Source organism: Urocitellus parryii, chromosome 4 (assembly GCF_045843805.1).
Source record: "Urocitellus parryii isolate mUroPar1 chromosome 4, mUroPar1.hap1, whole genome shotgun sequence".
NCBI lineage: Eukaryota > Metazoa > Chordata > Mammalia > Rodentia > Sciuridae > Urocitellus > Urocitellus parryii.
In genome coordinates this window covers 67,324,938-67,343,623 of record NC_135534.1, presented here as the reverse complement: position 1 = coordinate 67,343,623, position 18,686 = coordinate 67,324,938, and the positions used below count along the sequence as shown (strand labels likewise).

General features: G+C 33.7%; 1 protein-coding gene across 3 annotated transcripts in view; it reads right to left on the bottom strand.

Moving 5' to 3' along the window:
- Window positions 1-18,686, bottom strand: part of Acer3 (alkaline ceramidase 3) — a 187,913-nt gene that overhangs the window by 27,284 nt on the left and 141,943 nt on the right. For all 3 annotated transcript variants that reach the window (XM_026387342.2, XM_026387340.2, XM_026387341.2), the window contains exon 7: window positions 7,387-7,445. In XM_026387342.2, coding sequence (XP_026243127.1) covers window positions 7,387-7,445 — 59 coding nt within the window. The remainder of the gene's footprint in view (window positions 1-7,386; window positions 7,446-18,686) is intronic.

Here is an 18,686-nt window from a genome sequence, read left to right as displayed (position 1 = left end):
CCCTACTGTTCTTCACCTTCTGCTCTGACTCTTCTGGGACCTCTCTCACATACTTTTAGTCCACCAACTACTCGCTTTTGCTCTCACACGGCCCCCTCTACCCAGCTCACACCTCAGCTTCCTTTTTGTGAAGTAGCAGGGTTGGAGGGAGTTGTCTGGGTACACATCCCTTTCTCCCTTAGTGACCCCTCCCAAATAGAAAGGAGGCTAGGGTCCTTCACCATCAATCCTTCAGGGTACATTAAGGAATTCGAATACCTAACCCAATTAATATGATTTAACTTTCCATGATCCTATCCAACACTCTTCTACCTGAGGAGCGCAGGCGAGGTTGGGAGCAGGGTTAGGGAACAGCAGTTTTCCCCAGCTCCTTCCAGACCTATGTCAGGACTTACATTGAAATGTAAACGGAAGAAGCCTCATACTATACTAAATCAAAAAGTAAATTGTATGGTACTTTACTAGTTATCAGCCGGTCATTTTTTTTAAGTTCCATATTTTTTGAGCTCATAATTTTGGTCCAATGCACCTAGGTTAATGTTTTTTCTTATCAGTCCTATTTTTATTCAACTATGGAGTTTTTAAACATCTGTAAGATTGCAATGGAGTGTTATGTTGTCTATGTGTGTATAGGTCCATATGTCATATACATGATATCAAAATTGGCAGATTAAAAATGAGTGCCCATCAATTTAAAAATGGATACAAATACCTTTAATTCACGTGATTTAAAATGGTTCAATTTAAATTGGATAAACAGATGAAAGTAAAGATGTATTTAAAATTAAACTTAACTTACAAGTCTCTCTAGGTGGTCAAAGAACTAATAAAATGTTGTATCTATAAAATGTTTAATATCCATTGTTTCTAGGACTTTTCTTCAACATGGAAGAAATGGCTAATACTGTTAAATACACCTGTCTGGTATCTTGGTAAAAATAAGTAAAATAGATTTGACATGAGATTACTCATAAATATGTTTGTTAGACATCTGATTAATTCACAAGGTTAAAGTGCTAACTGTTAAATATACCATCAAGTACTCTTAACTCCTTGAATTCCATTGGGTAGCATTATTGATGTTTTCATAAATTGGTAAATGAAAAAAAAAAGTGTTTGAAGTTGCTTTGTCATCACTGGAAAAAGGTTACTAAAAATTTAAAGTCCCGGGCTGGGGATGTGGCTCAAGCGGTAGCACACTCGCCTGGCATGCGTGCGGCCCGGGTTCGATCCTCAGCACCACATACAAACAAAGATGTTGTGTCCACCAATAACTAAAAAATAAATATTAAAATTCTCTCTCTCTCTCTTAAAAAAAAAAATTTAAAGTCCCAACAGGAATAATTCTATATACTTGAAGATTGTGTTTTCATGAAATGGTAAACAGATGTGATTCTATACACAAAGGTTTATAGAAGATTTCTATATTCAAAGTCCCAAAGTTTCAATTGTTTCAATTAAGAGTACTGTAAATAATATAAAGTATTTATTTTTATTAAAATTAAATAATTTATCTAAATTCAGAAATTTACTGAGGATTGTTTCAGATTGTGAATAGAAAAGAGGGTTAACAGATGGGAAAGACAAATTAGAAGATTATAGGTATGGAAACCATATTTAAAAGAAGGAAAAGAAAGTATTTCCGGATAAGAAATTTCTTTACATGATGAAGTAAATAAGAGGGTTTAAATAAGTGATAAAGAAGGTCTATGTAAGTTGGTTATATATGTATATGAAACAATCAGTCAAAGCTATTTAAGGTTTTCCCCCTAAGGTCAAATGTTAATGTAATGATATAAATCAAAGCTTAATCTATGTGTTAAAAGGACAAGGATTTCTTAAAACATTAATTTACCTATAACATTGTGTTTATTAAGTTTTGTTTTTTTGAGCAAGAAGTCTTGAAGGAATTAAGGATTATATAACTGGTTAAACAACAATTGTTATTTTGGAATACTGTAATATGTTATTTATTTAAGAGCTAAACTTGACTAATATAAAAACATCAATGTAATTGTGATGCTATTACTCCTCTTTGTATATTAAATGTGTTCATATCTTCCAGGTATGCAAGTCTTTAAGGTAGAAGCTTTAAAAGAGCATTACATCAAGCTGCTGTTCTCTAAAACTAAAGCTGTATGGTAATTTTAGGCTTATAAGGATAACAAATTTTATTGGAGATTTATTTATATCATTTAATGTTCTATAACTGGACCTGTTATCAATAAGATATATAAAGTTTTATGTTACTTCAAAAAAAAAGTCACACCTTGAGGTGGAGACCTAACATGATAAGATGTTTTTGCATGAAGATCCATGAAAAAGGGTGCAGGTCTGACTACATGCAATGACACGAAGAAGACTGTATTTCACCTACTTCATAGATACCACATAGCTATAATTTTTTTTTTTTTAAATTCAGCTTGGTATTTTGTCTCCCTACACACTACCTCTCATGCTGAAGCATAAGAACCACAGGGTTGTTAACACAATGATGGTTTCAATTGTCCCCCCGACCCCCACGCCAAACATCAAAAGATTTATTGAATTTCTAACCTTAGTACCTCAGAATGTGATCTTATTTATAAATTGGATCATTGCAGATAAAATTAAATGAAATGAGGTCATACTGAAGTAGGGTAGGCTCTTTCTCCAAGGTGGCTGGTATTTTTATAAGAAGATAAGTCATGTGAAGTCACAGGGAGAAGACCATGTAATAGCAAAGGTAGTTAATTGCTGCTATGAAGCTGCAAGTCAAGTTGCCAGAAAACCACCAGAAGCAAGGAAGAGTTGTAAGGAAGGATACCCCTAATGGTTTCAGAGGAAGCATGGCCCTGAGGTATCTTCATTTTGGACTTTTGTCCTCCTGAACTGTGAGACAACAGATTTCAGTTTTTTTGTTTATTTTTTTAAAGCTACCTAGCTTGTAGTACTTTATTATGGCAGCCTGAGGAAACACAAGCATAGAAAGCATAGGTACGTAAAAGAGATGCAGGATTCCTGCACTTCAATGGAAACATTAGACTCTGACAAAGTATGTACATATAATACAATACTGCGAGCAACCACTAAAAAGCAATACAAAAAGAAATACAAATACTCTACATACACTAAAATGAAAATCCAAAGTTTTTCAAAGTTTTTAAGTAAATTGCAGGAAGGTGAGAAAAAGAAAACAGGGAAATAAATAAATAAATAAATATCTCAAAAGATAAATGGCAGATTTAAGACCCAACATAATAATAGTTACATAAGTGCACATGATCTAAACACACCAATTACAAGAGTCTGAAAGTGGATTAAAGAACAATGACCCAGTGTTGAGGCTGTAGCTCAGTGTAGAGTGCTTGCCTAACACATGCAAGGCACTGGGTTTGATCCTCAGCACCACATAAAAATAAATAAGTAAAATAAAATTATTATAAATAAATAAATAAAAAGAAAAAGAACTGGGGATGTAGCTCTGTGTTCAACCCCTGTCCAAAAAGACAAAAATGAAAAGTCTTTGCATACCTGACATGTTGGGTCATGCCAGATAGCTTATGCTAATAATATGATTTACAATGAACACTTGTTTTTGTTTGCTTGGGGTCCTCAGCCATGCTATATCAGTTTGATCATGACTATGGGTATAACAACTTTACTGAATTTTGTAAGTTCTAGTGAATCATTGAACCTGAGGGTGGTTTGGGGAAACCTGATACATTAACCAACAGATATCTAATCAACATTTGTAGAAAATTTCACTCAACAACAGAATACATATTCTTTTCTAATTGGTATAAATATTTTTGGCATAGTCTGAAAAATTTAAAAGAAATGAAAACATACAGAATACTTCCTTGATTACCAAGGAATAAAATTAGAAGTCAAGAAGAATGATAACAAGAAAATCTCCAAACACTTGAATGCTAAATATTACACTTCTAAATAATCCACGGATGAAGAGCAAGTCTCAAGGAAATTAAAAAAAAAAAAAAAACACAACATATTGAGCTGAATGAAAACGAAAATACAACATAGGAAATGTGAGACTTAGCTCAAGCAGTGGCAAGAGAGGAATTTATAGCATATTAAAACTCATTAGGAAAGGGGAAGTCTGAAATCAATGACTTAAATTTCTACCCCAAAAACTCAAAAAAAAAAAAGAGCTAAACAAACCCACAAAAAGCAAAGGTAGAATATAATAAAGAATGGAAATCAATGAAACTGAAAAAATGGGGGGGGGGAATCAATCAAACAAAAAAAATATATTTTTAAAGGAGCAATACAATTTGAGACTTCTAGCAAGACTGACCATGAGAGAGAAAACACACATATCACTAAAATGAGGGATGAAACAGTATTACTACAAACCTTGCAGACATTAAAAGGAAGATAAGAGACTATTATAACCAACTCTATACACATACATGTTGACAAAAACACAAAATACCATAATTTACCCAATATGAAATTGATCATTTTGAATAGCCCATAACTATGAAGGAAGGTGAATTTGTAATTTTTTAATGTCCCAAATATAAATCTCCAGGCCCAGATGTCAATGGGGAATTATATCAAACATTTAAATAAGAATTAACACTAATTCTACACAAATTTTTCCAGAAAATATAAGGGAATAACATTTCTCAATTCATTTAATGAAATTAGTAATACTGATACCAAAAATGGATGACAGTACAAACATGAACCAATGCCATTCATGATCTTGACACCAAGATCCTTAATAAAATATTAACAAATAAAATTCAGCAATATATAAGAAGAATTATACACCATGACTAAGTGCAGATTGTCACAGAATGCAAGACTGGTTCAGTATTTGAAAAATCAATCAATGTAATCCACTGTATTAACAGAATACAGAATAGGGCTTGGGTTGTTTTTCAGTGGTAGAGCACTTGCCCAGCATGAACAAGGCCCTGGGCTCAATCCCTAAGCACCACAATACACAAACAAACAGAAACCCAAAATGAAACAAAAATAAATACCATTTATAATTGCTTTAAAAAATGAGAACTCTATACAATGTTGATAAAAGAAGATCTAAATAAATCAAGAGACAATCTCTGTTCATGGACTCAAAGACCCAACAACTCTGCAAATTGACATGCATGTTTAATATAACTCTTATCAACATCCCAGTAAGATTTTAAGTATAAACAATATTATTCTAAACTTTGTAAAGAAAGGTAAAGGAACTTGAATAGCTAAGCCAATGAATAAGCCAATATATATCTAAATGTATAAAAAACGGTATGCTAAGTTTCTGAGGTTGTCCTTGAACTTGCAAACCTCCTGCCTGGCCTCCCAAATCACTTGCATAACAGAAGAGTGCCACCCTGCCCAGCCACCTAAATACTTTTTGACAAAGATGTAAAAGCAATTCAATGGAGAAAGGACAGTTTTTTCAATCAATATTCTTGGACCAGTTGGAATCCATAGGTAAAAAATAGAAATTCAACTTAAGTCTCAGACCTTATACAATATTAACTCAAAATAAATTATGAACTTAAATGTGAAATGTAAAACCATTCAGTCTTTTATAAAAACGTAAAGAGAAAATCTTTGGAATGTACAGATAGGAAAAGAATTCTTAGAATTGACACCAAAGCATGATTGGCAAAAGGGAAATTGAAAATTTGAACTCATCAAAATAAAAAAATATTTGCTCATTAAAAAAACCCTGTAAAGAAGGTGAAAATTCAAGGTACAGATTGAGAGGAAATAATTGCAAACCATGTATTTGACAAATAACTGGAATTTCAAAACTCAATGGTGAACCCAACTGCTATGTATAACCATGAAGCTCTAACAAAAAAAGAATATGTTTACAAAACAAAAAACCCCCACTCAACTGTAATTAGCAAGAGAAACTATCTTTGTTAATCCTTATTGTAAATAAGCATGCAATGGGAAAAGACTTGAATTGATAAGTCAATGAAGAGCATATACTGATGGCAAGTAAGCATATGAAGGTATATTTAACATCATTAACTATTAGGCAATGCAAAATAAAAAAACATAAGACATTAGTATTAGAATGAATAAAAATTTAAAAATGGCATTAACACTAAATGCTGGTGAAGATGCAGAGAAACTGCATCACTCATACATTGTTGTTGGTAATGAAAAATTGGTACAGACACTATGGAAAACAGTTCAACAGCTTTGAGAAAAACTAAAGATACAATCACCAAATGTAATTCCTAGCAATTCCACTCTGGGCCTTTATTTCAGAAGAAATAAACACTGTGTTCACATGAAAACCTATATATAGATGTTCATAACAGCTTTATTTATGATAGCCTAAAACTAGAAACAATCTAGACGTTATTCAACAGGTGAATGGTTAAACTGTAGTATACCTCTATCATGGAATTACAGCAATAAAAAGGAATGAACTACTAATATACTCAACAACTTGGATTAATCTCCATAGAATTATGTTGAGTTCAAAAAACAATCTCAAAAGGCTATATACTATATGATTATATTTATATAACATTCTTGAAATTACAAAATTACAAAAATGGAGGACAGATTAATGATTACCAAGGGTTATGTACAGGAGTAGGGTGGGGTGTGTAACAGAAATAAGTGTGATTATAAAAGGGCAACAAAAGAATTCTTGTGATGATGAAAATGTTTTGTATCTTGACTATATTAATGTCAAATACTGGTTGTGATGTTGTACTATAGTACTGCAAGATGTTACCACTGGAGGAAATTCATAAAGTGATAGAGATCTCTATTATGTCTGCAAATACATGTATTCCTACAATTATCTCATGAAAAGCTTATTTAAAAAATAAAACAAAAAGAGAACAAATCCACAAATCATATTACTTATTTAATTTATTGAGTATATGTTATATGGCCAGGACTTATTAAGGTACTCTTATGAATGTTGTTTTTTATTAAAATTTCATGAACTGAACTCTTGTTAAAGATTGTGCCCATTTCCCAAACTATCTTCCACGGAATGCTATTTCTTTGTGACACTAATATCCTTCCTTGAGAGGTGTTGTATAAAAGGGGCTCCCTAGTCAAATAAGTTTGAAAAAGATAAAAACAATATTTTTTTTTACTGTAGAATTTTTCAAGGTTTTTAATATCCTAGTGAGCAATATACAATTTCAAAAGATGCCATCATTTACAGTTTTCCTCAGATTTCTTTAATTTTGGAACTCCTTGTTTTCACATGATGCCCATTAACAACTTCCTGAAGAACTAGTATTTCTTATACAATAACAATGTTGGGTTACAGTTTTCTATCAATATCTCTGTTGGAGTTAGGTTTTGTGATTTATTTCAATGTAGGCTATAGATTTACCTGTCATAGCCTGAATATATTTATGGTTGATGATCCAAACTACTTACCATGTAACAATATAAATAGATCGAAGTACTAATGTAAAGACCAACATTCCATACATGACCTGGACAGAAAAGAAAAATGAAATCAGTATCATCATTATTTTTTGGCAAAGAAAGTATCTTTTGCCTCCAAAATAGCTCTTCCAATTAAGTGTGAATATCTATTATCTTTCATTATATTTTTTTCAAGGGAAAAATATTTTATTCACCTTTGTCTTTCCAATGCTTGGCATTTTATTAATTTATATATGGTGCTGAGAATTCAACCCAGTGCCTCACACAGCCAGGCAAGTGCTCTACCACTGAGCCACAACCTCAGCACATCCCCACTCCTCATTACATTTTAAAGAGGTGCAATTAAGTAATTAAGTCATGCTAATCTCCAAGGAAAAACTAAGAACATGATTAAAAATAACCAATACTGGAAGTCCTATGCCAATTTTAATTTTCTCTCTCATTTAATTTTTTTTTTTTTTTGGTATTGGGGATTGAATCCAGGGGTGCTTAACCATGAGCCATAATCCCAGCTCTATTTATGTATGTTATGTATTCATATGTTATGTATTTATGTATTGATTGATTGTACCAGGGATTGAACTCAGGGGCACTTGAGTGCTGAGTCATATCTCCAGCCCTAATCTGTATTTTATTTAGAGAAAAGGTCTCACTGAGTTGCTTTGTGCCTCACTTTTGCTGAGGCTGGCTTTGAACTCACCATCCTTCTGCCTCAGCCTCTAGAGCTGCTGGGATTATAGGCATGCACCACTGTATCCAGCCTTATTTTTTATTTTGAGACAGAGTCTCACTAAACTGCTGAGGCTGTTCTCCAATTTATGATCTTTCCTACCTTATTCCCCAGAGTCACTGGGATTATAGGCATACACCATCACTCATGTGCCATCATGTTTGGTGCCAATGTAAATTATAAATGGTTATATGAAATTTTAAATATCTGCCAAAACTTGAAGAAATGGTACATTTTTGACCCACATTTCCTAGCTTTTTTTCCTTTTTAGCTTCACTTTCAGCAAACCATTGTTTTCCATGTAACAACAGTATAAACCTCAACTCTTCTCCTGAACGTCTCTACATTTATATGCATCCCCCCCGCCAATACTACATTCTTTCTCCCATCTTTAGACTCTATAAAAAAAGTGGCGGCTATTCCTTCTCGACCAGTTATCTATCCTATAGGCTCACAACAACACATCTGGAGATAATATGTCTTAAAATCAGGAAGTGTGATGTCTCCAGTTTTGTTCTTCTTTCTCAAGACTGATTTGTCTATTTGAGGTCTTCTGTAGTTCCATATGAATGTTAAAATTCTGTTTCTATTTCTGTTAAAAAATGCCTTTGGAATTTTTATTGGGATTGCATTGAATCTACAGATCACTTTGGAAAGTATTAATATTTTAATAATACTAAGCACAGATGTCTTCCATTGTGTCTTAAAGTTTAATTTCTTTTATCAATGGTGGGTTTCAATATATACTTTTACCTCCTTAGTTAAGTTTATTACTAGATATTTTATTCTTTTTGGTGTTGTTATATATTGGTTTATTTTAATGTTTTTTTAGATAGTTCATTATTAATAATATAGACATGTAACTGATTTTTTATATGTTGGTTTTGTATCCTATAACTTCACTGAATTAATTTATTAGTTCTAAGTTATTTTCTCAACTCTTCAAGTTTTTTTTTAAATGTACACATATATATTTTTAGTTGTAAGTGGACATAATATCTACTTTTTATTTATTCAATGTGGTACTGAGGATTGAACCCAGCACCTCACACGCACTAGGCATGTGCTCTACCCCTGAGCCACAACCCCAGTCCCTCTTCAGGGTTTTTATAAATTCATCATATATATAAATAGGAATAATTTTACTTCTTCCTTTTGAATTTCAGTGACCTTTATTTATTTTTCTTCCCTAATTGCTCTAGCTACGACTTCTAATACTATGTCGAATAGAAGTGGTCAGAGTGGGCATTGTGAATTGTTCCCGATTTTAGAGGAAAAGCTGTTTTTATCTTTGATTATGATTCCAGCTGAGGGCTCCTCACCCCTTGCTTAGCTGCCCTTGAACTTGTGATCCTCTTGCCTCAGTCACTGGGATTGCAGGCATGCACCATTGTACCTAGCTAGCTGAGGGCTTTTCAGGCGTGACCTGTATTACATTGAAGTAATCTCCTTTTATTCTTTGTTGAGTTCTTTTACTCTTTAAAGGGTGTTGAATTTTGTCAAACATATGTTCTATATTTATTAAGAAAATATAATTTTATCCTTTATTAGTCTAATGTATCATATTAAAATGTTTTTCATATATTCAACTATCCTTGCATCTCAGGGATAAATCCCATTTGGTCATGGTGTATGATCATTTTAATGTGCTGTTGAATTTGATTTGTAAATGCTCTGAAGAGAATTTTCCATCTATGCTCATCAAGGATAGTGACCTATAGTTTTCTTTCCTCATAAAAATCTTGGTCACTTTGGTATCAGAGTAATTCTGGTCTCATTGATTATATTGTACTTGTTCTCCTCTTCAATTTTTTGAAAGAGTTTGAGGAAATTTAGCATTAATTCTGTGTTTGTTAGAATTTGATAATGAAGCCATCTAATCCTGGACTTTTCTTTGTTGAGAAGTTTGATAATTGATTTTATCTCCTTTCTAGTTTGAGGTCTGTTTAGATCTTCTATTTTTTCATGATTTGGTCTTGGCAGACTGAATGTTTCTAGGAATTTATCCATTTATTCCAGATAGTTCAATTTGTTAGCATATATTTTGTTTATAGCATTCTCTTATTAAAATCCTTTTCATTCTTATAGCTTCAGTTAAAATATCTATTTCATATCTTTATTTTATTTAAGGGTTAGCCAATTTTACTAGTGTATGTGAAGCCCTTTGTTTAATTCCTATTAATACACACACACGCACACACAGACACAAATTGACCCTTTCAATACAGTAACTCTTCATTTTGTTGTCTTCTTTCTCTGTTCTTCTACTATTTCATTTATTTCTGCACTAGTCTTTGTTATTTCTTTCCCTCATCCAAACTGGGGCTTATTTTGTTCTTCATTTTCAAGTTCTTTGAGGTGTGAAGTTGTTTACTTGACATCTTCTTTCAAAACAGGCAATTATTATGCAAATTTCTTTCTTAGTACTGCTTTTGCTGTATCCCTGAAATTTCAATATGTTCTGTTTTCCTTCATCTCAAGGTATTTTTCAATTTCCTTTTGACTTCTTCTTTGACCCAATAGTTGCTCAAGAGTATGTGGTTTAATTTTCACATATTTGTGAAATTTTCAATTTCCTTTTTGCTGTTGATTTCTAGTTTCCTTCTATTATGTTTGGAAAGGTTACTTATATGATTTCAGTGTTCTTAAATTTGTTAAGCCTTGTTTTAATACTAACATTAAGATCTATCCTGGAGAAAGATAAGGGGACACTTGTCAAGAATGTGTATTCTGCTGCTGTTGAATTAAATGTTTTGTGTATGCTTGCTGATCCATTTGGTCTACAGTGTGGTTCAAGTTTTTAGTTTATTAGATATTCTATCTACAACTGAAACTAGGGTATTAAACTCTCCTACTATTATTGTACTGTTGTCTAACTCCCTTCTCTCAGTTCTGTCAATATTTGTTTTACATGTTTAGGTGCTCTGATGTTGGGTGCATATTTAGTTTATTTCCTGGTGAATGAACTCTTTTATTATTACACAATGTTGTTCTTTGTTTCTTGCAACGGTTTCTTCAAGTTTATTTTGTCTGATCCAAAAATACAGAATACTCACAAGACTTTTTTATTTTTTTTGGTAGTATGGATTGAACTCAGTGGTGCTCTGCCAACTGAGCTACATTCCTAGTCCTTTTCTTTTTTCATTTCAAGATAGGGTCTTGCTGAGTTGCCAGGGCTGACCTTGAAGTGGTGATCTTCCTGCCTTAATCTCCCAATTTGTTGGGATTACAAGGGGGTTTTCTTTTTTCAATTTACTCAGCTACTCTGTGTGTCTTCTGATTGGGAGTTTAAGCCTTCTATATTTAAAGATATTATTGATAGGGAAGGCTTTACTATTGCCATTTTGTTAACTGCTTTCTGTTAGTTTTGTACTTCTTTTTTTTTCTGTCTTTTCTTCTCTTGCTATCTCCCTCCACCCACCCACCCACCTTTTTCCCCTTTCCAGTACTGGAAATTGAACATGGGGGTAATTTATCACTGAGCTATATCCTCAGCCCTTTTCATTTTTTTATTTTGAAATAGGGTGTTGTACAGTTGCTGAGGGCCTCACTAAGTTGCTGAGGCTGGTCTTGAATTTGTGATACTCCTGCCTTAGCCTCCTACATTGCTGGGATTATAGGCCTATGCCATCGTGCCCTGCTATTTTTTTTTTTTTTTTTGGAGGAGAGTTTTGCTATATACAGTATTTTTCATTCAGCATTCTTCTTCTTCTTCTTCTTCTTTTTTTTTTTTTGGTACTGGGGATTGAACTCAGGGGCACTCAACCACTGAGCCACATCCCCAGACCCATTTTATATTTTATTTAGAGACAAGGTCTCATTGAGTTGCTTAGTGACTTGCTAAATTGCAGAGGATGGCTTTGAACTTTGGATCCTCCTGTCTCAGCCTCCCCAGCCACTGGGATTACAGGCGTGCGCCACCGCACCTGGCTCATTCAGCATTTTGAATTTATCATTCTACTTCCTTCATGCTTATAAGATTATTTGAAAAGTCTGCTGATAGAGGTTTCTGTAAATGTAACAAGTGCTTTTCTTTTGCGACCTTCAAAATTCTCTCCTTGTCTTCGACCTTGGGCAATCCTATTATGTGTCCAAGCATGGGATTTTCATCTTATTTGGTATTCTTTGGGCTTCCTAAATCTTGGTGTTTGTTTTTTTCTCTAAGCTTTTGGAAATTTTGAGCCAGTATTTCTTTGAAAAGGCTCTCTGCTTCTGTCTTTCTCCTCCTTCTATAACTCCCATAATGCATATATTAGTTTGCTTGATGGTATCCATAACTGGATTAAATTTTATTTACTCTTTCTATTCTTTGGTTTTTCTTTGCTCCTCAGACTGAATTATGTAATGTGACCTGTCTTTGGGTTCCCTGATCTTTTCTTCAGCTTACCTATTTTTTAGTTTGGTTGACTTCTTTAGCGCCAGATTTCTATTTGGTACTTTAAAAACATTTTCTATGTCTTTGTTGAAAGTCTCACTTTGTTCCTGCCTTGTTCTCTTGACCTTGGTGTGCAACTTTTTTATAAGAGTCATTTTGAATTCTCTTGGGTAATTTATCTATCTATTTCATTAGGGTCAGTTTCTGGAGAATTGTCTTGTGCCCCTTTTTGGAACATCTTTGCTTGTTTTTTTTTTTTTTTTTTTTTTCATTTTCCTTGGCTCTGTTGGTGTTTCAACACTAGACAAAGCAAGTACCTCTCCTAGTCTTCAAAGGAAAAGAACCCTCACCAATTGGCCCAGTCAGAGATCCTGGACACTCTACTAATGCTTTCCCTTCCCAGGAAGAAATAGGCAGCTATGCTGTTCACTCCATGCTGAGTTGGGGTAGGGAGAAGCTGCAGTTTTTACCAAACCTAAGCTACCACCTCCACTCTCTGCTAAACTTGTGAGCATCAGGACTGAATAGAGAGAAAGATGCCACCTCTCTGGGTAATCCTGGGGAAGTTGGGGGCACCAGATAAAAGGATAATTCTTTACCTCCTTAGCAAAAAGCTAAGAGTTGGGGATTTTTTTGTTGTTGTTGTTTGCTTGCTTTGTGCTGAAAGGATCAATGGCATCTACCAGTCTAAAGTGCTGCCTCTGTTCTTTCTTAGGTGGCTACATTGTGATGAACTGGTCAGAGCTCCAAGATTTGCAAGACAGATTTCTGTCCTTTAAGGAGCTGAAGAGTCTGGGTATTGAATATGTGAACCAATTCCTTCCTCTCCTGGGTGAAGGTGGGATCCAAGGGTTTTCTTCCTGACTGCATGGTGCTGTACCAGGGGCAAATCTCCAGATAGAGGGTGTCCCGAATCTCCAAAGCAGTTTAATAAATCTAGCTTTGTACTCTCCCAGAGTGTAGGAGTCTTTTAATAAAGTTAGTTTCTTATTTTGCACAAAGTGACTCTGTAAATTATTGCCGAATTGGTATGTGTGTGGACAAAAGTCCAAGGCTTTCTACTCCAGCATCTTGCTGATGCCACTTCTTTATTTTTATCTTGTCTAGTTTTTAAAAATATATTCTTAGCCTTTTCTTTTTCCCTGATACATACTCCTCCTGCCCACTCGTCCTGGGTACTGGGAATTAAATCCAGGGATGCTCTACCACTAAGTTACATCTCCAGTTCTTTTTACTTTTTATTTTGGGTCAGGGTCTCACTAATTTGCCCATGTTGGCCTTGAACTTGCCTCTGCCTCCTAAATTGCTGGATTACAGGTATGCACCACTATGCCCAGTTTCCTGATATACACATTTTAAGGCTAACCATTTATGCTGTATTCTACAAGTTTTAACATGTACTTATTTTAATTATAATTCAATTTAGAGTATTAGAGAAACAAAAAGAAAAAAAAAGAATAAAAAGGAGTGAAAAAAGGTTAAGAAACTTATGGATACAATCAAGCAACTAATACATTCATTATGGGAGTCACAAAAGGGGAAGAGAGAGAGAAAATGACCAGAAAACCTTTTCTAACTTCTATGATTTCTTTGGTCCATGACCTCTTGAACTGTAATATTTATATTTTAATATAATTGAAATATAATCAGAAATTATGTTCTGATTCCAACTGAAATTTGTTAATACTTGATTTATTACCCAAAATATAGTTGCTTTTTTTCAATGTTTTCTGAATATAGGAAAAAAAGGCATTTTTGTAATTGTTGGGTACAATACTTTACATTTGCGCTTTAAATAAAGCTTTAAAAATTATGTTAGCTGGGTGTAGTGGTGCATGCCTGTAATCCCAGTGGCTAGGGTAGTAGAATCATGAGTTCAAAGCCAGCCTCAGCAACAGCAAGGAGCTAAGAACTCAGTGAGACCCTGTCTTTAAATAAAATACAAAATAGGGCTAAGGATGTGGCTCAGTGGTTGAGTGCCCCTGAGTTCAATCCCTGGTACCCCCCCACCAAAAAATTATGTTGTTCAATTTTTCTATATCATCTGTCAAATTCTTAGAACAATGTATTAAAGTCACCTAGTATTATGAATTTGTCCTTTTTACCCTTCTAGATCTAATCAAGTTTTACTTTAAAATTATGGTTTTTGATGATTTGGATCTTTTACTATGAAGTAATCAGTATCACTAGAAATCTTTCTGTTTTGAGACAGAGTTTCACTAAGTTGCTTAGGGCCTCACTAAGTTGCTGAGGCTGGCTTTGAACTTGTGGTCCTCCTGCCTCAGCCTCCCAAGCCGCTGGGATTATAGGCATGCAACATTTTTCCTGTCCAGAGATGTTGCTTAAAGTGTATTTCATCTGATATAAAAATAATGATACCATATTATTTTTGCTTAGTATTTGCATAGTTCTTCTTTCAACTTTTCTGCATCTTTTTCCCATCTAAGAGATGGCTGGCCTCAAACTCCTGGGCTCCAGTGATCCTCTTGTGTTAGCCTCTGGAATAGTTGGTCATGTGCCATCATGTCTGGTCATTCTGTTTTTTACATGTATATGTGTATGTGCGTATGTGCGTGTTTGTGGAAAGAACCCAGGGTCTCATGCATGCCAGACAAGCATTCTACTGAGCTATATCCACAATTCCCTATTCTTTTTAAGTTGGGATAACAAATTAGATTCTGAAGTAAAATACTTTAGGGGCAACATACTATCATAGGACTATAAGCTTTGGAATAAAAAAAGAGTTGGGTTCATTTTCTAGCCTTGACACTAACTGAGAAGCAGTGGAAAGTTAAGACTTTTTCTAACTCTCAGTTATTTCACTTATAAAATGAAGATATTTTAGTAAGATAATAGTTAAGTCAGCCTATATAAGCTATATGGATAGATATACAATTATATCTAGCACATAACACATATAAAAAATACTAGCTTCCTTTCCTTCTATTCCAAATGGGTTTACACCACAGTTTCTTTATATTCCTAATTTGTAATAAAATGCTACAAATGAAACCGTAAAATTTAAACAAAGCTACTTAAATTATTGTTTTTCATATTGTTCTTTCTTTCAAACCCTGAGGGTCAAATGAGAAGTCAATGAATTAATACACTGATGTGTCATGTCTAGATACAATCTTTAGGAGACATCTACTTTGGTGGGGAGATTTTAAGTGACAGGACTCCTTGAGACATAAGATGACATCTCATCTGAAATATTCAACTACTAATTTGTTAGTTTGTCAGTGTTCACTGACTTCTTAAGCATTCTTTTTATCTATTCTTATGTATGCTTCCCCCCCACCCCCTTTTTTTTTTGCTTAAAATATACTGGTGATTCTATTGAATGTGACAGCTATGTGATTTGAGTATTATCCTTGGCAAGGCCATCCAATTAAATAAATGGCATTTGGCTTCCATTTAGAGATGTTTGGGTCATGTTGGACTTGATACAGTAAAGTAGAACTGTTATCCGTATTTTCTCCATCCAGGACGCTAATCTCGTTTAACAAGACAAATAATTCTGGTGGTAGCAGATACTATTTTACAGCATTGGGGACTGAACCCAGGGAGTGGGGGTGGTGCTCTACTACTTGAGCTACATCCCCCAGCTCTTTTTATTTTTTATTTTGAGATAGTATCTAACTAAGTTGCCCAGGTAGGCCTTGAACTTGTGATCTTCCTGCCTCAACCTCCCAAATCACTGGGATTACAAGTGTGTGCCACCATGTCCAGCCTGCAGCAGATACTTTTAGAGTATTTATTAACCCTTTCCTTCTAATTTTATCTCACTATTTCTCTCTCTAGGCCCAGCTGAAATACCTCCTTTTAGAAGATTTCCATGATTATTATATGCAGAAACTTATATATCTTACATCTTTTTTATTTTTGGTACTGGAAATTGAACCTAGGAGTGCTTAACCACTGAGCAACATCCTATCCCTTTTTATATTTTATTTAGAGACAGGGTCTTGTTAAGTTGCTTAGGGCCTTGCTAAGTTGCTAAAGCTGGCTTTGAACTCTTTGAACTCATGATCCTCCTACCTCAGTCTCCAAGCCACTGGGATTATAGGCATGTGTCACTGCGCCCGGATTAATATGTGCTTTCAATATCACACTATTAGTTTATTGACTTGTATTTTTCATTATCTTACATTTTTATGCTTGTAAAATAATATTTGTCCTTGTTTTGGACATTTTTACAGATGAGGAATTTAAAGAACAGAGACGGAAGAAATCTGCCCATGGGGAATTAAATGTCAAGAAATCAAGATTTAAAATTCTAAAGCCAGTGCTTAATATAGATAATACTCTCCTTTTCCATTATTTTTAGACTTTGAAAATATCTGCATTGAAATAGATATTTATTAAAATGAAAGATTATAGTAGCTGAAATTACAAAACAGAAGGCAAATAATAAAATAATCAAATATCAAATATTTTAATGGGCAAAAATGCTCATTAAAAATATTTTAGGTGGTAGCTGGGGTTGTGGCTCAGCAGTAAAGCACTTGTCTCCCATGTGTGAGGCACTAGGTTTGACCCTAAGCACCACATAAAAGTAAATAAAAAAAAATAAAGACACTGTGTCCATGTACAACTAAAAAATATGTAAAAAAATATTTAAGGTATTATGAAGACAATCTATGCAAGAGTTTGAGCTTTTTATGTTTAATATAAACTGTCAGCACCCAAACCATGCTAGAGCAATAAATCTTTATGTTGGCCAAAGAATGCCTATTAGAATAATCAATTTTACCATGTTGTTATACCTGGCTTGAAAAGCATCTAGTTATAGTTATAGCAGTAATTCTATCATGTTACTTCTTTAACATATATATATATATATATATATATATAATATATATATTATATATATGTTGTAGATGGACACAATCATAATACTTTTGTTTATTTTTTTTATTTTTATGCAGTGCTGAGAATCAAACCCAGTGCCTCACACATGCCAGGCATGCAATCTACCACTGAGACACAACCCAGCCTCACTTCTTTTATTTTTTAGATTACCAATATAAATAATTTTGAGTGACAGAACAAAGTTCTTTGATATTAACTATATCAAGAGTTTGGTTTCACAAATACTTTTAAACATAAGACTATCCAATAAATAATTTCATGATAAGTAAGTATATCAAAATCTTCTTCCTTGATAAGTACTATAGAAGCATGTATTTATAATGGCTTCATCACTTTCTTTCCTTTTTTTTTGTTACCTAATTTTCCCAAAATTTTATTTTGAAAAAATTTAAACCTATAGATAAATCCAAAATATAAATACAATGAATAGCAAGCCACATGTTATATTATTATCATTACTGTTTTTGCAGTTTTGGGGATTGAACCTAGGGATGCTCTATCACTGAGCTACATCCAAGCTCTATTTTTCTCCTAGGTTGAGAAAGTTTCTAACTTATTTTTCTATCTGTAGAACCTAGTAAGTACTTGGTATGAAGGCAGTGTTTCAGAAAATACTAAATTGTGTACTTTCCTAATTTAATCTGCTTTCATTCCTCTAACTCATCCTTTGTTGGAACAACAAATTTATAATACACAAACATGATCACATCTCTTCTCAGCCCAATTAACTAACAGCAGCTAACATCTATTACTATAAGTAAAGCACAGCGACAAGCACATTATATGTTTTATTTCATTTAATTCTATAATAATCCTATGAGGTAGGTACTATTATTAATGTGATTTGATAGGTAAGAAAACTGAGGCATAGAGTATTAAATAATTTATCTAAGGTCACATAGTAAGTGGCAAACTAATCTAATTCCAAAGTCTCTGCACTTAAGCAAGAATTGCTGCTTACTTTCTCATTTTTCTTTGATTTTGAACATCCTCTCTCAGCCTGGACTCCCTACAAATTCCTATTTATCTTGTCAGTCACATCTTAAAGCCTTATCCTAGGAACACTTAGGCACCTTATTTGCATTCACTGTTCTTTATATACAATTATAACTCGCATTTCATAAAACAACCCCTTCAATACTCTGGCTGTATTTCCTCACTCTTAATCATCTTTTTTTCCTTCACTTTTTTAAAAATTAGTGCATTATGATCTTTCCCTACCCTACCTTTCATGGCATATTCCATTCATTTACAAAACAAAAATTTAAACAGTATCTATTATTTGCTGAGCTCTGTATTAGTCTCTGG